Source organism: Chrysemys picta, chromosome 12 (assembly GCF_011386835.1).
Source record: "Chrysemys picta bellii isolate R12L10 chromosome 12, ASM1138683v2, whole genome shotgun sequence".
NCBI lineage: Eukaryota > Metazoa > Chordata > Testudines > Emydidae > Chrysemys > Chrysemys picta.
In genome coordinates this window covers 32,516,181-32,542,816 of record NC_088802.1, presented here as the reverse complement: position 1 = coordinate 32,542,816, position 26,636 = coordinate 32,516,181, and the positions used below count along the sequence as shown (strand labels likewise).

Sequence of the window (26,636 nt, the reverse complement as noted above, 5' to 3'; positions counted from 1 at the left end):
ATAGGAGATCACAAGCTAAATATGAGTCAATAGCATAACACCGCTGCAAAAAAAGTGAACATTACCAGTAATGTTTAAGCAAGACCCTAGAAGTAATTCTTCTGCTCTACTCCGCGCTGATTAGGCCTCAACTGGAGTATTGTGCGTTTTGGCAGATAACCCCAGTGGGGAAAGCAGCAGAACACTTCCTGCAAGACACACTCCATGCTGCCTACCCCTCAACTGGCAACTGACTTATCTGGAGATATCTTCAGAAGAATCATCTCAAAGATTCAATGGATTACAGAAGAGAAGGGTACAGAATCCCAAATTATCAGCCTAAAACAAAGGTACCAGCCTTTTGACTTTGGAGGATAGATCCTAAGCCAGGAGCTTGATCAGTGATATTGATGGAAACATGCTGAGGGGATTTTACCTTGAACCCAGTCTAATCTGTTAGATTTTAGTGTCAAGAAAGTGTTTTTCTCTCTTGCAACCATTTCAAACTTGAATCCTTATGCTCAGTTCAAATCTCTCTGGAATTCAATGAACTTAATTTAAACCAATCTAGTGCTGTGTTTGAACTGAACTGTTCGGTAACTCCAGTTACAGCAACAAACTGCTAGATATTGACTCTTTTTAAAAGGAGCAACAAACCTTAACCTTCCTCTGATGATTCCAGGACAGGGTTGGACATTTCAGAACACTTTTTGCAGAAATGAGGGGTTGGAGAGAGTGTGGAGTCACCTTACCAGTTATTAACCAAGGCTGGTGGAGACCAGTAGAAATCTGATGTTGCTGGTAGGCTCCTGGATCCCAAGTGTTGGGCCAGGGCTGCTCAGTACATAGACCAAGTGCATGCTTGTTGCTGACTGTGGGCATCCCAGACAGACAACTACAATAGTGAAGCATTAAGGCACTTAAGAGTTATGGGGTAAGAGATAACTTCACACATTCTGGGGTGAGATCCAGACTGAACAGTGGGTAAAATAACCGTATGCAAAGACCTTTGAACCCTCAGCTACTTAGATGTAAGAACCCACTAAAAGGTGTTTATCATGCAGTCCAGTCACGTGACTATTTAAAACTAAGATAGTGGCAACCTCACAAAACATAGTAAATTACTAAGTGCACCAGAGAGAAATAAATACCTTCCTCCCCGCCCCCAAAAGCTCCCTCTCCCAAGGAAGATGGGCCTTGCAAGGTGCCCTGAAGGTAACAAATCCAGGCTACTCCAACCCCTGGGGAAACAAGTTCTAGAGTCAAGCGCCCTGCACAGAGCACATCCCGGCCTCTCATACTCCAACTTCTGTGCATCTGTGGATCCTTTTTTGGTGGCTCTGTCTCGGCGCAGTACCTGCAGGTTTCCTTAATCAGGTCATTCAGGATGACTTTGCTGTCTGTGGCTCTGGCATTAGCCCACAAAGCATGTCAGATTCCATTTGTAACAAGGCTAACAGAAGATTTTCGTTTTCATAAAGAAGTGCTCAAGCCTGATACCCCTCCCGCACCAACCCTGTATTTCAGGGAGCATCCTTCCCTCCCTCCAACCTCACTATACCTGCGGAACGTGTCATTTTCACAGACGGCATCCACAAAGCCTTCATGAGGACATTCCACTACAATGAACACAGAGCCTGGATCAGGAGGGGTACAGACCTCTTCGGGCAGGATCTGCAATGAAGCACCCAAGGGTTACACCATGGTCAGCGGCCCATGGTACATGCTGTCTGAACATGCCCAAGTATGCAGCTCCCTTTTGGCAACATAACCAACAGCACATGCTGCCCAGCACACGCTGCCCAACTTCATTGCTCTTCCACAGCCAGCTGGGGACCTCACAGAACTTGCTCGCTCATCAGTTGGGTGCCAGGGCGTGCTCAATGGTCAGCGAGTCCAAGGACTCATGCTCCAGTTACCATTCTGGCACTGGAGCCATTTTCTCTCCTCCTCTCTCATTGATTTTGCTGGGTCACATGGCCCAATGGAGCCCTGACAATGGCCTCAACAAAGCAAGAAGCGTCTCAGCTGCAGCTGAGGAAAGTTCAGCCACTTTCCCTCTGTGCACTGGGGCATGCTCCCGTTAGCTCCTTTGGGGAGCAGGGCCAGTTGTCCCTCACTTGTATCTCCTGGCAGTGATTTTATTTATGGATCCACCAGAATCACTCATGGTTAGGGTCTCTCCTGCTCACCAGCTACTAGCCTTGGAGATTAAAGTCTTTATCTGGCCCCCAACATCAGAGCCTTTTAACCACCTGTAGGGGATGTGACAGGATAATGAACGGTTTCAGAGTAGCAGCCGTGTTAGTCTGTATCCGCAAAAAGAAGAACAGGAGGACTTGTGGCACCTTAGAGACTAACAAATTTATTAGAGCATAAGCTTTCGTGGACTACAGCCCACTTCTTCTATATGCATCCGAAGAAGTGGGCTGTAGTCCACGAAAGCTTATGCTCTAATAAATTTGTTAGTCTCTAAGGTGCCACAAGTCCTCCTGTTCTTCTTTTTGAGGATATTGAACGAGTGTAATCAGTGAGTGGGGAACCCTGCTTATAGTGGGTCAGATGTGGGCACTCCTCTGGGTCTGAAAGCATAAACGCCTCTACTGCCTGAGCTAATGGACCAGCTTTGTTAGCTCACAGGCTGTCAGACTCAAATCGCTATAACTGGGCCAGCCATTGAAGCTGAGAAACAAAACACCCCACTGTTGGCATGGGATACATGGCCATTTCCGTGTGCATCACCAACCCTTCTCCTGTGATGGCAGATACTGAATGGATCTCATCTGCAGTGACAGGCACCCTGGGACAACCCATTACAGAAGGAATGAGCCTGGGAAAACTTAAAATTGAAACAAGCTGCCAAGGAAGGTTATGGAATCCAAGGAAACATGCAAGACTGGCACTTGCCACTAACAGGCATGGTTCAGGGACAGTTCAATCAATCCTACCACGCAAGGGGAGCAATGAGAGGACTGGACTGGTTACAGCTGCAGTCCCTTCGGATCCAAGAGAGGGGATGATTGTGATTGGCGTATGAGCAGCATTTAGTTACTACAATGTTCTGGATGAGATAAGTCCCACGAACAGCACTGGTTACAAACCCAGCATGCAGCACGACTGAGATAGCCTAGAGTGCAGTCATACCTCTCTGCCTTCGAACGTGACACTCTTCCCATCTTTGAGAGCCGCAATGATGGGGCCAATGGCTGCTGTCCCACTAAGGATGAGAACACAGACAGCATTAGATTGACAGCGTGCATATGACCAAGATCCTCCCACCTTCTAAGCACACAGGCAGGGCTCTTGTACTTACACTGGCAGGCCCAGCTCCTTTGCTTTGGCCACTAAGAAGTTTCCCTTCTTTGGGTGAAGCTGAAAATAATTTAAAAGAAAGAAGTGTTTCTCAAAGTTCCCATGTAACAAGTCACCAACTCTTTACAATGTTTAAACACTGATGGAAAAGGGAAAGGGGCAAAAATGGGGTTCATGCCCTTACTAGCTCTGAAATGAGCCATGAAGAGGGACTGCAGGAGAAATTTTCCTCAGGATTTTTTTATTTTATTTTTTTGGGGGGGGGGGGGGGGGTGTCGTCTCAGGCACATCAAGTCCTCTCTGCCCTGCTTCAGTCGCTGATTTGCCCAGAGGTATGGATCTGGAGCTCCAACTTGTAGAGGTGGAGAGTCTAAGATTCTCTTTTGAGAGTTCAGCAGCTGACTTACAGAAGTGTTACAAAAATAAAACGCTACCCAAAGTATTTTAAACAGCAACTAGAAGTCTTTCTATTCTCCATGAGCTTTCATTGCTGTTATATGTCCAGTCTCATAACCCCACTAGTTCTTCAGTTGCCCGGAGTCTTCTAGAAAGAGCAGGGTAGAAAAGACCTGAATTTGTAGGGTAATAGACAAGCAGAAATAAAAATCTTTCTAGCCTTGATGAAGCAGCAAATTAAAAAAAGCTTTTCCTTTTGTAGGAAACTTCTAAATGTGAAGCACCAGACTGCATTCCAAACCCCCCAATTCTCAATTGCTAGATTTGAGTGCAGTGTTACTGGATACAAAGGTTGGCATAGAATAAATGTCCAAAAAAACCCTACCCTGCTAGGTGGTGGTATTTGTAATTAAACTGGTCTAGATAAAAACGCAGGAACTCCTATTATTCCATATGACATTTCTTACTTTACAGATGAAAGCCACCACCAGGGTTGGGTCTCTGCTGCCAACTCTCCTGTTGCCATCTTTAAAAAGATAAAAAGAAAAAAGAAAAAAAGTTACATAGATGCTGAAACTAGATCATTGTTTTTCCTTTAAGCAAAAGGTGCCAACTTCTTGCAGTACCCGTCCCTTCCAGAGGTTTAATACACAAGGGCCATAAGTAAGGCTAGGATTTAGTCATGAGTATTTTTAGTAAAACTCATGGACAGGTCATGGGCAACAACAACAACAGGCCGTGACCTGTGCATGACTTTGCCCCACATGGACGCACACCGCCGAATTAATGTGCTTAGTGTGGTTGCATACGATCGAATTTATACAACCTATTTTCCAAATTCGAATTATATAAATTTGGATTAATCCCGTAGTGTAGACATACCCTTTGCTATAAATACCCCTGACTAAATCTTAGCTGCCCAGGGCCACCCAAGCAGCGGCTGATTGCAGGGCTGCTTGAGTCCCACGCTGGCTGCTGCAGAAACCATGGAGGTTGAGGAAATTCATGGAATCCATGACTTCCGCAACTTCCGTGACAGAGATGCAGCCTTAGGGTACATCTACACTACAGCGGGGAGTCGATTTAAGATACGCAAATTCAGCTACGTGAATAGCGTAGCTGAATTCGACGTATTACAGCCGACTTACCCCGTTGTGAGGACGGCGGCAAAATCGACTTCTGCCGCTTTTTGTCGGTGGCGCTTACTACCACCTCCGCTGGTGGAGTTAGAGCGCCGATTCGGGGATCGATTGTCGCGTCCCGACGGGACGCGATAAATCGATCCCCAAGAGGTCGATTTCTACCCGCCGATTCAGGCGGGTAGTATAGACCAGGCCTTAGCCATAAGTGACCATTAGTCATCTAAGTCTAACCTGTTGTATAGAATTCCAACCCAGGAATTCCTCCATCAAACCCAAAACATCTGAAAGACACCCAGTCTTGATTTCACAATTTGAGGGAACAGAGAATCCACCTGGTACCAAGGTAAGTTGTTCCAATGGTTAATTACCATCAGTGTTAAAAAAAATTGTCTCATTTCTAGTTTGAATTAGTCTAGCTTCAACATCCAACCACTGGATCTTGTTTTGCCTCATGTTCTCCGTATGCTCAAATTACCCCTAAGCAATATTTCAGCAGAGAGGACCAGCACTTTCTTATCTGCACCAAGAATATCTGTGTAGGAGAGAAATTACACCAACATTTTAGAGTTTTTGTTCCAATTACACTAAGAAAATACAAGATCCTGCACCTGTTTTCTTCGGGGCTTCTCTATTCTTAACGCCTTCTGGACACTGCTGCTCAGCGGTGGGAGATCCAGGCTCTGGGGAACATTTGGGGCTGACTCCACCATGGACTGACCTTTCAGGACTCTGATGCAGCCTGTGCTCACTGGCTAAATGCCTTCCTGTGCCAAACCCAAGGGAAAAAACAGGCTTGTTCAGGAGGCAGGAATGAAACACACAAATGGAGTCTTACTCAAAAAGTTTCTTCAAAATGCCCTGAGCAGTTTAAAAAGGGACAAGAGAGCCTGCTTCCATGTTTCTCCATATTGCACTTCACTCATTCCAAGAGCTCCCCTCAGCAGACTCTCCAAAAGCAACAAAACCTTATCAAACTCAAGCATGTGCTCCGAGTACAGCTGCTTGTACGAGTGTACCTAATAACATGGAAAGCCAGTTAAGGAAGTACGATTCACAGTAACTTCCCATGTCTCTTCCATGGACTATCACCAGAAGGAAAATACCAGAGTTCTTAGAGTAGGCAGCATCCTTTTACCCTAAGGTTCGGCACGGGCTCAGGTTTCTTTGAAAGCTACATTCTCACCACAGCAGAAGTAACCTAACACAACCTATAGTTACTATGTTTCAGGTTTACAAACAGTAACCAGATACCATAACCAGTTCAAGGAAGCTCTTACTGCAACAAGTAATCCTGCTCCTCCCTCTCCAACTGCAGCTCCAGATACCCTTTGCTTCCTACCATTCCAATCCGATGTCCATACTCACCCACAAGAGGTACTTGATAGACGGTCATCGTCTCATCCTTATACTCGGGCTCTGTATGTGGCCGCACAACTAGCAACAAGATAGTTAAAACATTAGACATCAGCATGGCCATTAATCCCTCCAAAGCAAGTATTAACCAGTTACTACAAACAGATGCCTCAGACTCCAGGATTGTTGATAAAGCAGCCTGGAAATTAGACACGTTTTAACAAACACATTCAGGAGCATGCATCTCACAGGAGCTACTCAGGCAGTTTCCTCAGGCCAGATGATGAAATTCTCCACTACTACAGAGACAAATATATAGGACTTCAAGAGAAAGCAATTATACTCACAACTGCTCTAAGCAGCAGAGATTAAAACAATTCATCCCTGCACATCTCTGAACAGGCCAGGGTTTCTGTGGCCTCTGTTCTTTTTACAAGTTTCTATTCTGCCTTTATACAATCCCAAGGCAGTGCTTAAAGCAGGGGCAGCCCTACATCTGACTCTGTACCACTACTTACACTCTGAAGAATAAAACAAGCACTCACATAATCGCAAGTTGTTTTTGGTATGAAGTCAGTAGATGGCAAATGCTACACTGCAGCATCAAAAGGTTGATTATAATCAGACATCTTATTTACTTCACATAGTACATTAGGAAGTTGTACCTGAATTCGTAACATATGTAATGAATTAACAGCAATGGGATCAGGAGTGGATCTGTCACAAGTCTGTATCCAAACCAATAGTGGAAATCTGCATTGCATTCCCCCCCCCCCCCCCCCCAACAAATGAGCAGGGCACTGCAAGAAACCTGCTCAGTATGTTATAGCTCAGAAATGATGCTCCATTTAAATCAACTGCCTGCTCACAAGCATGGAGAAATCCCAGCAGCACAAGCACAGGACCTCAGGGGCACACATACTAAGGTAGCTATGTGATCGCTCATTAAATTAATTACTGCATTAGAAGATGGGAGGGGGACAAATGCCATCACTCATTGTTTTTAAAAAGGTGATGAGGTTGGTCCTGGAAATTAATACAACTGAAGGGATGTAAATCCTCCGGCATCAGGGCATAAGCCAGCCATTGAGCTTCTCCTACATGCAAGTTAGTTTTTTTGTAGTTGTCCAGGTGGTTTTGTGCACCTTCTTCTGAAGAGTCTGGCATTGGCCTTTGTCACAGACAAGATAACGCACTAGTCAGACCAACAGCTGATCCATTATGGCAATTCATGTGTTGTATTCTTCTCTCTCCTCCCCTCCGCTGGAGGAGCTACCCCATAGCAAGAGTAAGGAAGCAATTACTCTTTGGGCCCAGTCAACCCTTGGCCTTTAGTTTCCAAAGATGCCCAACAATGAGAGCTGTGATAGTGAGATACATAGAGAGCTGTCTACCAGGAAGTGGACTGGAAACCCTTCATTTCACACAGGTCACCGAACAGCATGCTGGGTTTGAGCCCGTGACTTTGATGGGATAGGATCTGTTGCCCAGTCTCAATCCCTGAGCCAGACGGCTTGGTGCTTTCTTTTAAAACTAAGTTCTTATCAAGACATTACCAATGCGTTCCTGGTCCTGGAAAATGAGGTGCCAAGACAACCAAGCATTAGTGACTTCTGTTTTTTCTGATTTGCAGGTAAACTAAGTGCATCTCCGTTTTGTCACCTGAAGCAGCTTGGAAACCAGACTCCAGAGGGATGCCAAAATAAACAGTTGGAAGAACTCATTCTCTTTTCATTTCTCAGAGGCTGCAGTGGCTACAGCTTGGAGCTTTGCCTCATAAGAGCACAGGAATGGCCATACTGGATCAGACAAATGGTCCATCTAGCCCTTTATCATGTCTCTAACAGTGGCAAGTCCCAGAGCTACAGTTGAGTGATGCACCCAGGCTTCTCCTCCTAGCTTCTGGTAGTCAGTTTAGGGTTGCACCAAACATGGGTTACATCCCTGACCATTTTGACTAGCACCCATTGCTGGAACCCTCTCCCCTGAACTTATCTAGGTCTTTTTTTAAACCTAGTTATACTTTTGGCCGTCACTACATCGTCTAGCAATGAGTTTCAAAGGTTAATTGTGTGCTGTATGGGAAAAAAAAAAAACCCAAAAAACCCCACCTCTTCCTCTTTTGTATTAAATCGGCTGCCTATTAATGTAATTTGGTGACCCCTTAATTTTGTATTGTGGGAGAGGATAAATAACACTTCTCTATTCACTTTTTCCATACCATTCATGATCATGTAGACCTCTATCGTAACCCTCCTTAATCATCTCTTTTGTAAGCACAACAGCCCTCATCTTTTTACTCTCCTCCTATGGGAGCTGATCCATACCCTCAATCATCTTTGTTGCCCTTTTCAAAACCTTTTCCAGTTGCACTATATACTTTTGAGATGCAGCAACAGAACTGGACACAGTATTCAAGGTGTGGGTGCACCATGGATTTTATACAGTAGCTTTATGACATTTTCTGTTTTATTTTCTATCCTCTTCCTAATAGGCCAAGTATGTTAGGAACTTTTTGACTGCTACTGGGCACTGAGCTAAAATTTTCAGAAAATCTTTCTTGAGTGGTCACAGATAATTTAGAACCCATAGCTGTACGCGTTCAGTTAGGATTATTTTTTCCCCAATGTTCATTACTTTGCACTTATCAACCCTGAATTTCATCTGTCATTTTGTTGCCCAGTCACCCTGTTTAGTGAGATCCCCCGTAACTCTCCACAGCCAGCTTCGGCCTTAACTATCTTGAATACTTTTGTATCAGCAGCAATCCTTGCCACTTCAACATAATCATAAATGATCTGGAAAGGAGTGGACAGTGAACAGAACAGGTCCCAGTACAGACCTTGGGGGACCTCGCTGTTGACCTCACTTCATTATGAAAAGTGACCATTTATTCCTACCCTGTGTTCCTTATCTTTTAAGAAGTTACTGATCCATGAGAGGACCCTCCCTCTTATCCCATGACTGCATGTTTTGCTTAAGAGCCATTAGAGAGGGATAATGTCAAAGGCTTTCTGTACTGTCCGCATCACCCTGGGCCACATGTTTGTTGACCCCCTCAGAGAATTCTATTAGATTGGTGAGGCATTATTTCCTTTTACAAGAGCCATGTTGACTCTTTCCCAACAAATCATTTATTTATCGGTCTGATCATTCTGTTCTTTACTATAGTTTCTGCCAGTTTGCCCAATACTGAAGTTAGACTTACCAGCTTGTAATTGCCAGGATCACCTCTGGAGTCAGCTTTACATTAGCTACCTTCCAGTCATCAGGTACAGAGGCTTGTTTCAGGAATAGGTTATATACTAATTAGTAGTGCAATTTCACATTTGAGCTCCTTCAGAACTCTTGGGTGAAACCCTCTGCTCCTGGTGACTGATCAATTAAACTAATTTTTTCCCCCCCCTAAAACCTCTTCTACTGAGGCATTTAAGCAGCAATGGTCTTAAATTACAGCAAGGGTGGTTTTGGTTGGACCTTAGGAAAAACTTCCTGTCAGGGTAGTGAAGCAGTGGAATAAACTGCCCAGGGAAGTTGTGGAATCTCCATCATTGAAGATTTTTAAGAGCAGGTTAGACAAACACCCGTCAGGGATGATCTGGATAATACTTAATCCTGCCATTAGTGCAGGGGACTGGACTAGATGCTCTCTCGACGTCCCTTCCAGTCTTAGGATAGTATGATCAATGTGGGACAGCTGTGATGTGGGTATCTCCCCCACATTCCCTGCAGTGAAGACTGATTAAATGAATTCATTTAGCTTCTCTGCAATGGCCTCGTCATCCTTGAGAGCTCCTTTAATACCTCGCAAGGCTGCTGTTTGGACAGACATGCATGCAACAATAAGGTGTAGACATTGGAGACAGTAAGTGCACACGGATGAGTGCTGTACATACCCAGGTCTATTCCTTTCAGCGGCCCAGAAAACACTTTGATAGCTTCCAGGTAGTTTTGCTGAAAAAATATATTAATTTAAAAAAAAAGACAATAAGGTGAAAAATCACCACTTAAAGAGGTCTTTGCCTGCTTATTACTCAGATTAGGTAACTTTCAAGCAAAGGTTCACATCTAATGAAATAAGATTTTCTCTCCGGTGCAGAGAAGCTCAAGCTCAACTCGAGCTAGGAGAAAGAAAAAAATGGACCCCACCCTATACCTTGTACCTGTTTCACCAAAATATCTCTGTTCATCTTTAAGAGAAGTCAGTATGTCCCTGTATCAACTTCGGGGAGCATGTTTATACCTAACTTGGGGTATTGGTGCGTTCTGGCACCATCCTTCTGGAATGTGTTCATGCAAGTATCCAGTGCTTTGCACTTCTTAAGAGTGTTTTGTGTTTTTGCAAAAAATCAGCCATGTTCTCACCGAGTTTATGTACCAGACAGTGAATCTGCAAAGCAGGCATCTACTTTGTAACAGAGCCTGACACCATGCCCCAGGCTCGCTCTTTCTACTACGGGGAGAAAAATGGACACTATATTTCTTCTTACTATATTAGTCCACCACAGAAGTACATTCAGTTTTGTACATTAGTTTAGGACAGTGTCTCCCTGGAACTGACATATGGTCCTAGCAGCTGCAGAATGAGCAAGCTGGCCAGAGATCTCTAGCAAGTTCTCCCGCCTAGAAAGCGCTTTCTTTTTGGGACAGGGGTTAGAAAAAAAAAGAATAAGGTCAAAGAGAAGAGCATCCCGACAAGTGGACAATCACTAAATACCCATAGATACTGTAAGAAAAATTCAATGCTGACAAGAGGAACCAACAGCCCAGATACTGAGACCAGCATTGGATCTATGTAGCCAATGCCTCCTGCCAGCACAGCAGATTTAGAACTTGTTCAGATACTTGCAGAGACCTCTAATCACTGCTTTAAAAAGGCACATCCAGAAAACTGCCCCATCATACTGGGAAACAGGTGAAGGGCTGTTCCATCTACTAGTGAGCCATTTGCAGACAAGTGGCAGCAGTTTGCTGCTGCCTAGAGCTGTTTTCAATCGGTGCAACTCACAAGTGAGCTGTACACACTGTGAAGACAGCCCCAAAAAGCAGAACCAAACAATTACAGGGTGGCGCTTCTTCAGTTAGAGCAACACCTCACAGAAGGAGCATTTTACAAGGTCACTCAGCACCTAGCAACAGCTCTTCACTCACAAGCTAATGTCTGGGACTCTTAAAAAGAGGGTCCCCACTTTCCAAAGAAAACAGCTACTCACCAGCTGTGGTGGCCCTGAGAGAACACACTTTGGGAGCCCCGTTTCCTTTAAGGTGAGAATCATTCCTGAAAGAGAGCAGGGAGAGTGCAGCTTTGGAAACAGTCTTCATCACAAACCCCCGGAAGTGCCTTCACAGCAAAGATTGTAATGCACTTTCCACTTTCTTCACAAGGAGATGTCACGCCCTGTGATTAAGGTCCTGGTCTGAGACTCAGGACAGCTGGGTCGAGTCCTTGACTCTGCTTTGCGTGACCTTGAGCAAGTCACTACTCTTTGCACCCAGATCCCCATCTGTAAAACAAGGACCACCTCACAGGGATGTTGGGAGGATAAATCCATAAATGTTGGGAAGGCACACAGGTGCTACAGGGATGGGAATTACACTAGAGGAATGTGCTGTAGGGGAAAGTAATTTCGAGTCCCAATTTTGGGAAGTTTATAATCATTTACTTCTGAAACAGCCTTCGGCTCTCCTTTGCAGTGAAGAAACCTACCAACAAAGGGGAAATTGACGAGTAAAGGGAAACAGAATCTGATTATATACAAAGTGCTAACACGCAAAGTAAATTGACAGAGTAGAAAGACAATTTCCCCCTCTTTTCCTGTTAGGGGAATCTTTGGTACTACTAGCAACTAAAGTAGGAAAGTTTAGACAGACGTGACATTTTGAGAACAATTTACCACCTTAGTTGGTCTGCTACGAGCATGAAAGCTACCTTACAAGAACAGATTAAGCCATATTGCAGTTGGGTGCTGGATAAGGAAACAAACCAGCTCAGTTTAATAACAGACTCCACCAAGATATTAATTGGCCAAGCTTGTGAGTCCATATGCTCAATTTAAAAGCCTCCTCTGTCTGTAACATCTCTGTATGAACACCACAGCTGATCAAATCCAAAACTTCTAGAAATATTCTAGGCATCAGTGAGTGGGCAGGACCCTTTTTATGGAGGGGAGGGAAAGAAAGAAGGGGAGAAGAACCAGAAAACCAAAACTGGGAAAACAAAATACATGAAGCCCTCACCAGCTCTTTAGCAGAGCCACAGCTGATGACACTCAATGCTTTTTAGCGTAATAGTAGTATTTCATCTCTTCCTAAACACCCAATAGAGCTTAATTAATATGTTACAGGGAGAAGGGGCACTGATGGTGTGGGAAGGTCATACAGAACTCCTGTCATAGGGCAAGAACGGGGGATCCTGGAATAGGTGAAGGTAAAAATGGGTGAGACTGGGGGACCCTGCAACAGGGGAAAGAGGAAAATCAAATGCACATAGAACCTCTGCAATGGGGGTGCACAGAGAGCTGCCATCATGGGGGAGAATGGGGGTAACAACCTGTGGTGGGAGGGCGATTGGAAGAACCCAGTATGGGGGACAGGGCACATGCAGAGGCCTTGCTATGGTGGTAAAAGGAAAATGGAGGCACACACAGAGTCCCTTGCATAGGGGGAGAATGGGAGAGCACCCAGAACTCCTGCCAGAGGGAGACTGTGGGAGCTGCAGGGAGCCCCTGAAATAGAGGGAACTGTGAGGGACGCACACAGGGAGCTTGCTGTAGGGATATGAAGGGAGGCAAGCAGCTCCTAGTATATGCAATAAACCCAGTCTAAATAAGCTAGAAAGTGTGCACCTCCAGTCCCACTTACCAGACAAACCACCAACATTCGCCCAGTTCATTCTGGTCAGAAAGATGTTGTCTAAACGAGCTACTTTTAACCTGAGAAGAGAAAGGTTTGGATTATGGAATAACTGAAATGCAACCTGTATGTTGTGACAGCTTCTTTCCTTTAACAACACAGTAAGAACACTTACTTGTGTTCCTGCATAAGGCGCTGGACCCCTTCCCCGCAGTTAAAGAGATATCTGGAATGAGATTAAAACTCTTATTAGAGGAAAGATCACATTTTTATATTAAAAGTAGCTTACTTTTGCCCCACTTTAAGAAGAAAGCTCAGCACAAGGATGGGTATAAATCCTGCAGCACTGATAGGGCAGCACAGATACCTGGTTGGTCTAGTGTACTGTCCTGCTTTTGGGAGCCAGCAACCCCCACAGGGGCAGGGACACTTCACCTGAGGGCAGGTTAGCTTGCAACTGCCCACAGAAAGAACAGGAGTACTTGTGGCATCTTAGAGACTAACAAATTTATTAGAGCATAAACATCCAAAGAAGCGGGCAGTAGCCCACGAAAGCTTATGCGCTAATAAATTTGTTAGTCTCTAAGGTGCCACAAGTACTCCTGTTCTTTTTTGCGGATACAGACTAACACCGCTGCTACTCTGAAAACTGCCCACGGGGGGGGGGGGGTCTAGAGGGGCTAAGTCTGATACAGGCCAGGAGGCGTGTAAGGCCAGGTAGCGCTACCGGCACGATGCCGAGGGCATGGCCGGCAGGAAGAGCCGGGGCGGGGCGCCACCCGCGGTTTAGTGGGGTGGGGAGCGCCTCCTCACTGCCCCCCGGTGACGCTACTAGGCGCAGCCAGCGACGCGGGGAAGGTAGGCGGCCCAGGCCGGCCTGGGTAGCGAGAGCCCAACGGGCAGCTACCCAGACTGCCCCCCGCACTGACCGGTTGTACTCAGAGAAGACGTAGAGCGCGGCGCCCGAGTCCCGGTTCCCAGCCGCCGCGACCTGCACGTAGACGATGCTAGGTCCGGGCGCGCCCAACTCCGAGCTCCACCGCTTCTCCCGGGCCCGCAGGTGCCGTAAAGGGTCCTTGGGCGGCCGGGGCCGGCGCGGCTGAGCAGGGCCCCCGGACATGGCGCGGCGGAGCGGAGTCCAGCGGCAATGCAGCCGCAGCCCCAGCAAACAGCCCCACATTCAGCATCTGCGGTGCCTCCAGCCCGGCCTCCTCCACACGTGCCCTCCGACCGGCGTCACTCCCCTCGCACGTGACACACATGGACCAATCCCGCCGCGCTCACCTCAACCACGGCGCACCTGTAGCCAATAAACATTCGCCATCGAGCCCAGGATTCCCTCTCATGTGACACCGCCGCCCAATCGAAATCAGTGACACCGCCGCCCAATCGAAATCAAGTATTAGTTCCCCTATTTCCCTTACCTGACAGTGATCAGCTAATGAGAATTCAACATCCGCGTGTCACATCCCAAGCAATCGGCTTTCAGTAGCCAGCCACGCGCCCCTGTCATATGACACAGGCTGGCCAATAGGATGTGCTATTTCACGTCTCGAGGATCGTCACATGGCTAAGGGATTATTGAGAGGGATTAGCTTCCCCTCCGTTTGCGGGTTGCTGTTGGCAGCGCCCTGCGACACTGGCTCGGAGGGGGGCGGCTTTCGAAATGCGCCTGCGCGAGGCTGGTCCCCCAGGCGGAGTTCGTCGGGATCTGGAGGAGCGCGCGCGCTGCCCCGGCCGGGCTGTTGGCCCCTGGCGTGTCCCGAGCGCAACCGCGTGCACGAGGCCTGACGCGGATCCCGAAGTGCGGTGCCGCGAGCGTGTCTCTGGCCCGGCCCCGGGCGGGGGGCTGCGCGTGCTGCGGTGTCGGTACGGTGGGAGGGGGCGGCTGGTCCCGGCCGGTTTTGGGCGCGTGTCCCCAACCCGACCAGTTACAGTCCCCGCGCCTTCGAACCGCCATTCCCGGGGTTCAGTCCCGCGCTTGCGGCGCTCACAGAGAGCTAATAAAGGGCCCCGACGGCCGCCAGCTGCAGCGAGGGCTCGGCGAGGATTGGCAGCAGGCCTCGTCACTAGACCAGCGTGTCTCGGCCGTTTCAGGGCCGCAAGCCCGGACTGGAAGTGCATTTTCCTGGCCTCCTTAGAGTGGGGGCTGGTCTACACGGGGGTCAATGTAAGATAGGCAATTTCAGCTACGTGAATAGCGTAGCTGAAGTCGACGTATCTTAGGTCGACTTACTTCGGGTCCTCATGGCACGGGATCAATGGCCGTGGCTCCCCTGTCGACTCCGCTACCACCACTTGCCCTGGTGTAGTTCCAGGTTGACAGGAGCACGTTTGGGGATTGATATATCGCGTCTAGATGAGACGTGATAGATCGAGTACTACCTGCCGAAATGGCGGGTAGTCTGGACATACCCAGAGTGTAAAAGAAAAAAGCCAATGTTAGCGTGCGTATCTCCAAAGGCTGGCCGAGAATACCTGACCTTGAAGGATCAGGGCATGGTCAAGTGAGGTTTCCCTTCCCTTCTAATAACATTTTCATTGCCTCACACCCCCAACTGCATTTCCTGACCTCTTTCTCTCTCCCCCCCCCCACCTCCTTGAGTAAAAGTGCACTACACCAATAAGCCACTGTCTTGTAAGATAAATCATACTCTGATGACCTCTGGAATGGTTTTCCTTTTCTGCCAACCTTTTTGTGCAATGGTTTCTCAGGATTGTCAATTCCCCAAGTGAATCTTCTGTGAAAGGAGCAGAGCTTTTCAGAACTGTACATCTGAGAGTGATTGGAGAGTTGGTCAGTTCTTTGCAGCCTCAGTTTTCTTTTTGTCAGTGCATACAGTGAAACCCCATTATAATGTAATGTTTGGGGTCCATAAAATTCCATCGCAATAAATGCGGGGTCGTGATATAGCGGGGTTTCAAGCCAGTCAGTTTAAGTCAGTGGTCCCCAACGCAGTGCATTGATGTGCATCGCCTAGTGCTTAGTGCCCATCAGGGGAGAGAAGTCGCGGCCCCGCGCCTGCCAGGGACAGTGAGCACCGGCGCCCGCAGCCTCAGCGTTCTCTGTCCCCGGCAAGTGTAGGGCTGCAGCTTCTCTCCCCTGCCGGGCACTAGGTGGGGGCACATCAATGTCCTGGCGGGCGCTATGGTGTTGGGGACCACTGGTATTAGGCCTTAAAGGGGAGCCAACTTATGATCGCGTTATATGTGATTTCGCATTAAGGTGGGGCGCGTTATTGCGAGGTTTAACTGTATTTCATCCTAGTCACTGATTACACTGCTCTACAGCCAAAATGCTTCTGAAATAAATGTACGCAAAAGAATTAATGGACACAAATCTGACATCAGGAATCATAATACTCAAAAACCAGTGGGAGAACACTTTAACCTGTCTGGCCATTCAATGACAGACCTGCGGGTGGCTATCTTGCAACAGAAAAACTTCAAAAACAGACTCCAACGAGAGACTGCTGAGCTGGAATTGATATGCAAACTAGATACAATCAACTCAGGATTGAACAAGGACTAGGAATGGCTGAGCCATTACAAACATTGAATCTATCTCCCCTTGTAAGTATTCTCACACTTCTTATCAAACTGTCTGTACTGGGCTATCTTGATTATCACTTCAAACGTTTTTTTCTCTTACTTAATTGGCCTCTCAGAGTTGGTAAGACAACTCCCACCTGTTCATGCTCTCTGTATGTGTGTATATATATCTCCTCAATATATGTTCCACTCTATATGCATCCGAAGAAGTGGGCTGTAGCCCACGAAAGCTTATGCTCTAATACATTTGTTAGTCTCTAAGGCTAGGTCTACACTACCCGCCTGAATCGGCAGGTAGAAATCGACCTCTCGGGGATACGCGACAATCGATCCCCGAATCGGCGCTCTTACTCCACCAGCGGAGGTGGGAGTAAGCGCCGCCGACAGAAAGCCGCAGAAGTCGATTTTGCCGCCGTCCTCACAGCGGGGTAAGTCGGCTGCGATACGTCGAATTCAGCTACGCTATTCACGTAGCTGAATTTGCGTATCTTAAATCGACTCCCCCCTGTAGTGTAGATGTACCCTAAGGTGCCACAAGTACTCCTGTTCTTTTTGCGGATACAGACTAACATGGCTGCTACTCTGAAACATTTTATATATCTGTTGTTTCATCCAACTGGACTGCAAATAAACTGGATTGCAATCGAGAGATCAGCTGTGCCTTGATATTTTCTGACATGTCAGATATTTGGCAGCTGACTATGTTGTTTTAACTTCTTTGCCACACCGTCACAAGCATCATCCTGCAAATGTCAATTGCAGCTGGGAGAATCAGTTCTTCCCAGGGGCGGCTCCAGGCACCAATGCACCAAGCGGCAAGATGAGGGGGCTGTGCTGTGAGGGCGGTAGTCAGGCTGCCTTCAGCAGCGTGCCTGCAGGAGGTCTACCGGTCCCGCGGTTTCAGCGGCGGGTACGCTGAAGGCGTGGGACCGGTGGACCTCCCTCAGGCACACCGTCGAAGGCTGCCTCACTGCCGTTCTTGGGGCGGCAAAATACATAGAGCCGCCCCTGGTTCTTCCCCAGTTTTTGTAAGTCTTTTTATTCTTGGCAATGTGGTATGTAACTTGATATGCTTTTAAAGCACTTGTGGAATAGATACCACATTTTTCATTTTGGTTTTTTGTTTATTAATTTCTTGTAGCTTTCATTCGAAAAAATCTCTGTTCTTTCCTACCAAATCACCATGTTTTGTTTCTAAATGGTGTCTTAATTTTGTTGGCTTCAGGCTATCATGTGCTAAAGTTACTGCACAGACTACACATAGATTTCTCCATTAACTGCAATGGAAGTGAAACTAAAATCCATATATGCTTCATCATATTTTATTGTTTTTGCAGATTTTTTCTTTGTATAGACTTTAGCCATTTCAGCTTCTGGCTTTTGTTTTGGAACAGTAACATCTTCTGTCAGTAAGTACCAATCCATTTTTCACCACACAATGATATGAAAAAATATCAAACTCACAAGTAAAATAAGCACTACACAACTGCTTGTTGTAAGGACAGCATATGATACTAAACTGGAAGGCGGGAAAGGTAGATGTTTCTATAGAAATGATTGGATGGGGGTGTGGCCTTCCATTGTCAACCCTGGGGTGGCTGGTGCCAAGGGGTCCTGCACCTTCTGGACGTTCCTCCAATCCCCCCCACACCCCAGTGGGGTGTGCCCACACTTTGAAAACTTGTGTTTTACAAACTGAATTTAAGAATTTTTCTAACCATTCAAAAATCATAAAATCGTAGGACTGGAAGAGACCCCATCCGGAACCGCTTTCATTTGGCCAAATAGACCACTCCGGTAGAGGGCATTCTACGTTTGAAGAGGATGAAGGCACAATCGGCCAAATTAGACTACCTGTGTGCATGCAGCTATGTTACCTAGCAACCTCTGGCAAACTTGGGCTGTGGTTGAGGGTTGAGACTGCAGTTCCAGACATAGGTGGCAAATTGCATGGAATTGGTCAGTTGTCAGAAATGCTTGTCAACTTGATTCTTTGAGTTGGAATCAATGTTGACTTCCTGCTGTTTAGGATGAAACTTTTTTTGAAGTTAAATGCTACTGTGGTAGGGTTTTTTGGTATTTTCCCTCCCACAAGGATGTTACATTTAATTACATTATGATCACTATCATAGGTGCTGACTTTTATTTTTTTTGGGGTGCTCCATCCCCACTCCTCCCAGAGGCCCTGCCCCCACTCTGCCCCTTCTCCTGAGGCCCCACCCTCGCTCCGCCTCTTCCCGCCCCTGCTCTGCCTCCTCCCGGAGGCCCCAACCTACCTGCTGCTCTCTGGCCTCCCCCAAGCCTCTTTCCCAGCCGCCCAGCAGCTGATGGGTGGGGCCCCAATGAACAGTTGTGGCTGGGGGGTGCTGAGCACCCACTATTTTTTTCTGTGGGTGCTCCAGCCCTGGAGCACCCACAGAATCTGTGCCTGTGGTCACTATTACTAAGAGGTTCAGCTATATTCACCTCTTGGACCATATTCTGTGCTCCATATAGGACTAAATCTAGAATTGCCTTTCTCCTTGTGGGTTCCAGGACTAATTACTCTAAGGAGTAGTCATTAATGATGTCTAGAAACTTTATTTCAGCATCCCATCCTGAAGTGACATGTACCCAGTCAATATAGGGATAGCTGAAATCCCCTATTATTACTGAGTTTTCTATTGTTATAGGCTCTCTCAGTTCCTGGAACATTTCACAATCACCGTCCCATGCTGGTCAAGTAGCTGGTAGTATATTCCTACTGCGATACTTCTAGCATTTGTATACAAGCCCTTATTAAGTATGTCACGCTTTAGTTGTCTGCCTTCAAGTGATGTAATTGAATGGGACTCTTTCATTTGACTGTTTCTCTTCAGTTCTTACCTTTACTTTATCAACTTCTATCCTCTCCTCTTTACTAGGATATAGAGAATCCCTGTTAATAGGTCCTCCCCTAAGGGATGTCTCTGTCTGAACAGTATGCTCCTCTGCACAGTTGACTTTCCCCCAGCCCTTCATTTAAAAACTGCTTTATGACCTTTTTAATTTTACATGCCAGCAATCTGGTTCTGTTTTGGTTTAGGTGGAGCACATCCTTCTCGTGTAAGCTCCTCCTTTCCCCAAAGGTTCCCCAGTTCATAATAAACCTAAAATCTTCCTCCCAACCCCATTGTTTCATCCACACATTGAGACCCCACCGTTCTGCCTGGTCTTCTTCTCTTACCTAGAAAATTACATTTGGCCTCCAGGACCTCTTTCCTACCTTTTTCTATGTCATTGGTGCCTCCGTGTAAACCAACCACTGGCTCTTCTCCAGCACTACACATAAGTCTATCTAGATGTCTCGAGAGATCCGCAGCCTTTGCACCAGGCAGGCAAGTCACCATGCAGTTCTGGTCATCACAAACTCAGCTATTTATGTTTCTTATGATCAAATCCCCCATAACTATTACCTGTCTCTTCCTAATAACTGGAGTTCCCTCCCCCGGAGACGTATTCTCAGTGCGAGAGGATACCATGACATTATCTGGAAGGAGGGACCCAACTATGGGATCGTTTCTCTCTACTCCAGTTGGATGTTTTCCTTCCCTGAGACTTTCACCCTCCTTAACAGCTGTCAGACCGGGACTGGGACCATTCTACTGTGTCCCGGAAAGTCTCCTCTATGTACTTCTGTCTTCCTTAGCTCCTCCAGTTCAACCACTCTGGTCTCCTGAGGCCATACTTGGTCTCTGAGGGCAAGGAGCTCCTTGCACCAAATGCATGCACACACACACCACCTGCACACAAGGCAAGTAATCGTACTGTGCAATGAACTGGATAGCCCCCATTCTGCTGCTGGACTTCTACCTGCATTATTTTTACTTGTGCATCTTGTTGTTGTATTGTACTGTTAAGCCACTAGCTGGCACAGTGTGTAAAATTACCTTATTTAAGTTAACTTCAGCCATACCTGGCAGAGCATTAAAAGATCTTATGATGAACCCATATGGTGTGTACCTTGCTCAGAAGGAAACTCTGCAGCCAGCCCATATCTGGTTGAACTCTGACTGACGATGGGGAGGAAGGGTCTGATCAGAACCTGTGAACCAGCCAGGGGAGCCCCGGAACTCTTCAAGAGAAAAAGGATTGGGCCCACTGAGAGTGGGACCCTGTTTCCCCACCCCACACACACACACCCAACTGCCCAGGACTCACCATCACCATCCTGACCCCAGAAGCAGCAGCAAGAGAAGCCTTCTGAGACAAGCAAGCAGCTTCTTCCTGCCTCAGGAATCCAACTCAGCTTACGGAGAATCATAGTTACTCCTGCCATTTACCCATAGTTCAGTGAATTTCTTCACTTTGACCTCCAAAGCACTGGGCAGAAAACATTGTGTCATCTGTGTTTTAATTAGACAGTTGGATTCCCCTGGTCTGCACCAATTCTAAGTCAGCTGCTAGGTGCCTGCCGAGGCAGAATGGTCTGTCCCCCTCCCCGATGGAGGGGGAGAGGTGTGGTATGCCTGGTGCACCTGTGTTGATCCACAGGCAAAGGCTGGCTCAAGTCCAGAGTTGCTGCCACCCAAACCCAGCCCTGCTTCAAACCGCAGCCCAAATGACCTTAGAGACAATCCTTATCCCTAAGTTACAGATCTGGTTTGCCAACTTCCCTTACCTTATCGACTTTAAGGCCAAAAGGGACCATTATGATCATCTAGTCTGACTTGCACATTGCAGGCCACAGAACCTCACCCACCCACTCCTGTCATAGGCCCAGAATCTCTAGCTGAGTTACTGACATTCTCTAATCATGGTTTAAAGACTTCAAGTTACAAAGAGTCCACAATTTACACAATTAGTTCAAACCAGCAAGTGACCTGTGCCCCATGCTGCAGTGGAAGGTGAACCCCCTTCTCTGCCAATCTGACCTGGGGAAAGTTCCATCCCAACTCCAAATATGGTGATCAGTTAGACCCTGAGCATGTGCGAGAGACCCAAGAGCCAGAAATCTGAGAGACAAATTTCTATAGTAACTCAGAGCCCTCTCCCTCTAGTGTCCTATCACCAGCCATTGGAAATATTTGATACTAGCCGTCACAGATCTGCTACATGCCATTGTAGGCAGTCCCTACAGGCCTGTAGTTTCCTGAATCACATTTCCATCCCCCCTTTCTTAAAAATAAGTACTATATTTGAAACTCGCCAGTCATAGGGTATGACCCCTGAGTTTACATATTAATTGAAAATCCTTGCCGGTGGGCTTGCAATTTCATGTGCCAGTTCCTTTAATATTTATAGATGGAGATTATCTCCTCCCCCCGCCCCCAGTTTAGTCTCATTAAACTGTTTGACTTCCACCTCAGAAGTGGTAACTTCTACTTCCCTATCCTCACTTCCATTAGCCACCCTGCCGCTACCCCAAGCTCCTCATTACCTTACTAAAAACTGAGGCAAAATATTCATTTAGGTTTTGAGTCAAGCCTAGATTATCTTTAATCTCCACCCCCTCTTCAGTGCTTAGTGGACCCACTTCTTTCCTTGTTTTCTTATTATTTATATAGCTATAGAACCTTTTCTTTTTCATTTTAATTCCCTTTGCAAGGTCAATTCTGCTTGGCTCTTGGCAGTTCTCACTTTGTCCCTACACTTTCTGGCCCCCAAGATGTAGCTTTCCTTGTTGATCCATCCCACCTTGCATTCCTTGTAGGCTTTCTGCTTTCCCTTAATCACCTGTTTGAGCTGTTTCGTCCAGCTTGGTCTGCAACCCTTTCCTATGCATTCCCCCCCTCCCCCCTTGTTCAGGATGCAGGCTTCAGATAGTTTCTGCAACTTTGACTTAAAGTAATTCCAAACCTCCTCCACATTCAGATCCTTGAGTTCTTCATTCCAGTCCAGTGGTGCTGGAACACTTTTTATAGTGGGGGTGCTGAAAGCCAGCAAAACTGTAAAGTAGTGGTCCCCAAACTTTTTACCTTGTGCCTTCCCTTACCCCTGTCTGTTCTCACCCACCCACCCACACTCCCCAGAGCTGGGGCTGGGGGACGATGACATGGACATGAACAAGGGTGCCGAGGCTGGGGCCACAGCTGGGGGTGGGCACGGAGTCCTGGGTGTGGGGCCATCAGCTGGGACCATGGGCACAGGGCCAGCAGCAGAACCGGGGCCAGGAGCAGAGCCCCGCATGCGAGGCCAGCAAGGAGCCAGGAGCAGAGCCCTGGGTGGGGGGCCGATAGCCAGGACCCCACGTGCGGGGCCAGGAGCAGAGCCCTGGGCACGGGACCGGTAGCTGGAGCCAGGGCCAAGAGCAGTGCTGGGTGGTGTTCCCTTTCCGACGTCCCTGTGGGCTGGCCCAGACCCCAACCGTGCCCTCCTGAACATTGCTTGGCACCCCCCCTTGGGGGCACGCCCCACAGATTGGAGACTTCTAGGTTATTATTTTAAAGTATGTTAAGAAAATGAAGCCAACATCTATCTATCTATCTATCTATGCAGTTAAATAGCTGAACATAAAAATGACTTGTTTACTTAAAAAAAACCAAAACCCTGGCACTGTCAATGGCCAGTCAGAAGGCTCCAAAGGTGGACTTGCGCTCCGGTGGCATGCTGCTGAATTTTTTCATGAGGGAATGAATATCTAGTGCATCCAGAATGTCACTGTGTACGTCCATTAGAGATTAGAGCAAGGTGTGTTGGGTTCTTCTGGGTCATTGTGCTACATATCCAAGTGTTAAGGTGAAAAATATCACTCTGACTCAGCAACTGACACTGGTAAATACAAGCTAAGTTTAATGAAATTTTCCATTTCTTTAAAGAGTTCCCTTGTTTGGGCTGTAGAGTTCCAAAAAAATGCTGCAATCTCTGGAATTACTTTTCTTTGGTGAGATCACCCAGCATTATTAACTGCACGTAAAGTTTGGATTTATGAAATTGATGTGGAAGGTGAAGTTGAGAGTTTGCCTCGACATCTACAGAGCTTATCTTGCCCGTGCTGCATCAATAAGAATTTTCTCCCTGTATGCTGCAGTTTTCATTCCATCCTGGTCGACACGTCGCTGTAGTTCAGCCTTTACCAAATCCAGGGCTTCGTAAAATTCTTGGTTCCGTAGCATTTCATTTGTTTCAGACACGTCTTCTACTTCAGTAGTTTGGTGAAAGAGCTGGTGTTTGCTAAGCCTAGTTTTAGGCTATGGAATCTTTAGCTTGTTCTTGGCTGCATAGTAATTCATTTTGGTCATCATCTCCTGAACTGTGGCATCCTGTCTTAGTATACTTATCCATTCTGCTAACAATTGTACACATTCAAATGCTCCAAGTGCACTTGCATTACCACTCTGAAGGCCTTTAGCTAATGTTTCACTGGGTCCAAATACAGCTTTGCAAGCACAAACTGAAGTATGTCCTTGCATTTTTAGCTTGTTTGAAAAGCCCGGCTATCTTGCTCACATTTCGCTTCTAACACTGCTGTCCTACTGAAGGGTTAGCAGGGTCTCCAGGAGTACACTAAGTGGAGCAAACCCAGGAGATTGCTACTGTACAAACACACCACCTAGTGGGGCACAGACCTAAAATATTGCACACTGCTTCACGGCAGCCAAAGACAGATTCATAATGTGTTTATGCTTTGCAGATTCTCAAATAAGAACAGACACATCCTGAACAAAGTTTAGTGTGTCTGCCACAAGATGTACTTCCTGGACCACCTCTTGCAGAACAATATCCAGTGAATGGTTATTACAGTGAACAAACAGTGAATCTGGGTATAGGCACTGACTCCGTGGGTGCTCCAGGGCTGAAGCACCCATGGGGAAAAAATGGTGGGTGCTGAGCACCCACTGCCAGCCCCCCTATCAGCTCCCCCCTTTCCCTCCCAGTGCTTCTCACCTGCCGGTGGGCCCCACCAATCAGCACCTCCCCCTCCCTCCCATACCTCCCGCCTGCCATAATCAGCTGTTTCGCAGTGTGCAGGAGGCTCTGGTGGGGAGGAGTAGGGATGGGGCATGCTTGGGGTAGGGGTTGGATGGGGGCGGGAAGAGGCGGGGTGGGGGTGAGGGCTTGGGGGAAGGGGTGGAGTGAGGGCAGGGCCTGGGGCAGAGCGAGGGGTCGAGCACCCCCTGGCACATTGGAAAGTCAGCGCCAGTGAATCAGGATATATTTCTTTTAAGTCGGGATTGCACACCCGAGAACCGACCAGTCATGTTGCTTGCGCCATCAAAACAAGAACTCTGCAGACATTCAGGAAGCAGATTCCATCAAAAGAAAACATCTTTGATACACAAAAATAAAGTTTTTGCTGTAGTGTTGGGCACATTGTAAAATCCCAGAAAATTACTTTGTACATTAAGGGCTTTATCTGTAAACTGCAAGTTACATGGAAACTGCTCACATGTACTTATATCTGTCATTCCATCTGCAGTCAGTCCAAAGAATGGACTTCCTAGGGCTTGTGACACTATTTTCCACTGAATTGCATGAGCAAAAAGTTCAATAATCTCATTGTGGATAGTGTCCGATATCCAGTTGTCATGTCTGTGTAGCCATTGTCTAGCAGTGAGTTCAGTGTATGTCCATTCTAACATTAGCTGCCAGAATACTCCATCATGATTTTTGTGGCTTCTAAAAGGCAATCCCTGATGACCAAGGAACTTGATGGACCAAACAACAGTTCTAACACAGTTCTTGCAGTGTTTTTGTTCTTTGGCAACACAATCTGGCAGAAGAGCATTAATGGGTGTACAACCAAGCCCGGCAATCTTCTTCACAGCTTCTGTGTGAAAGTGTGATTTTTCATGCCCCCTAAACGTTTCAGAAGCTTTCCACCAGTTTCAAAAGCCACCCCTAACAAAAGTAAATTCATGCCTGTCATTGATCAGTCTTTTCTCAGTTGTTTTTTATTTATCAGAGCAAATCATAGAATATCAGGGTTGGAAGGGACCTCAGGAGGTCATCTAGTCCAACCCCCTGCTCAAAGCAGGACCAATCCCCAAACAGATTTTTTCCCCAGATCCCTTTTAAACAGGTAAAGCAAAGAACATGATCACTTCCCTTTATATAGTGTAGCCATGGCCATTTTTCAACCCAGCCAAACTGAAATCATCAGGTGAAATTTTCTATCCCAAAGCACCTTGTAGGAGAACTGTAGTCCCTTGGCTGAAAAGGCTGATCTGGCTGTGGTTTCTGGCTGAGGCAGACTGCTGGCGGGAATCACGGGATCCGCCTTCACTGGAATCGGGGAACTTGCATTGTTTGAATTACTGCTCAAACCAGCACCCCCCAGTTATCAGAATTTGTTATGAGCAGATTTTAGTTGGTGGTTCAGCTGAGTAATTAACAAAAAAGTCTGATATTCTTTTTTGTGACATTCTTGAATGATTACATGCCATGGACATGCCATACGTTAACAAATTTACACTTCAACTGCTATCTGACACTTGAGAGATTGCAACTATGTGATCTTCAAAATCTCCCACGCCGCCCGCCCCTGCTGTGACAGACAGCAATGCAGCATTGATTTGATTGCTTTTGAACACACATAGACCCACAATAATAGACCAATGTGAAAAAGCACAATTCCCGCTCACTCCACAGGGGTGCAGTGCAGCACAGCTCCAGGATTCTCAAGAATCACGAAATGTTAACTTCTGACAGCCCCAGCAAACTTTTCACAGTGAAACCTGGGTGCAGCATCCCCCGCACCCTAGTTCCTGCACCTATGGTCCAGTCCACTTCACTAACTGCTTTCCTTAATTTTTTTAAGTTTGCCCATTTGAAATCAAGGACCCTAGTTGCAGATCTATTTTGTTTATCCTTCCATTTAGTTTAAACTGAATTAGCTCAGGATCATTCGAACCAAGGTTGCCCCCTACAACCAATTTTTCTATGATGTCCTCACTACTCACTAATACCAAATCTAAAATGGGATCACCTCTTGTTGGTTTGGAGACTGTTTGGTGAAGAAATCTGTCAGCTGTCACATCCAGGAAAATCCGGGCCTTACTATTATTAGAAGCACTTGTCCTCCCATTTATTTCTGAAAAGTTAAAGTGCCCCATACAGTTACTGATATTAAAGAATAGAAGGAGAAGTACA

At 46.8% G+C, this 26,636-nt stretch overlaps 2 protein-coding genes across 2 annotated transcripts in view; both read right to left on the bottom strand.

Moving 5' to 3' along the window:
• Nucleotides 1–15,565, bottom strand: part of ELAC2 (elaC ribonuclease Z 2) — a 34,216-nt gene extending 18,651 nt beyond the window's left edge. The window contains exons 1-11 of the mRNA XM_005305133.5: nucleotides 13,964–15,565; nucleotides 13,210–13,260; nucleotides 13,044–13,114; nucleotides 11,396–11,460; nucleotides 10,079–10,136; nucleotides 6,195–6,263; nucleotides 5,438–5,593; nucleotides 4,155–4,213; nucleotides 3,293–3,351; nucleotides 3,124–3,196; nucleotides 1,541–1,653 (exon numbers count right to left, since the gene is read on the bottom strand). Coding sequence (XP_005305190.2) covers nucleotides 1,541–1,653; nucleotides 3,124–3,196; nucleotides 3,293–3,351; nucleotides 4,155–4,213; nucleotides 5,438–5,593; nucleotides 6,195–6,263; nucleotides 10,079–10,136; nucleotides 11,396–11,460; nucleotides 13,044–13,114; nucleotides 13,210–13,260; nucleotides 13,964–14,214 — 1,025 coding nt within the window. The 5' untranslated portion in view covers nucleotides 14,215–15,565. The remainder of the gene's footprint in view (nucleotides 1–1,540; nucleotides 1,654–3,123; nucleotides 3,197–3,292; nucleotides 3,352–4,154; nucleotides 4,214–5,437; nucleotides 5,594–6,194; nucleotides 6,264–10,078; nucleotides 10,137–11,395; nucleotides 11,461–13,043; nucleotides 13,115–13,209; nucleotides 13,261–13,963) is intronic.
• LOC135974490 (uncharacterized) overlaps nucleotides 1–26,636 on the bottom strand; it is a 166,503-nt gene that overhangs the window by 29,867 nt on the left and 110,000 nt on the right. The window lies entirely within an intron of this gene.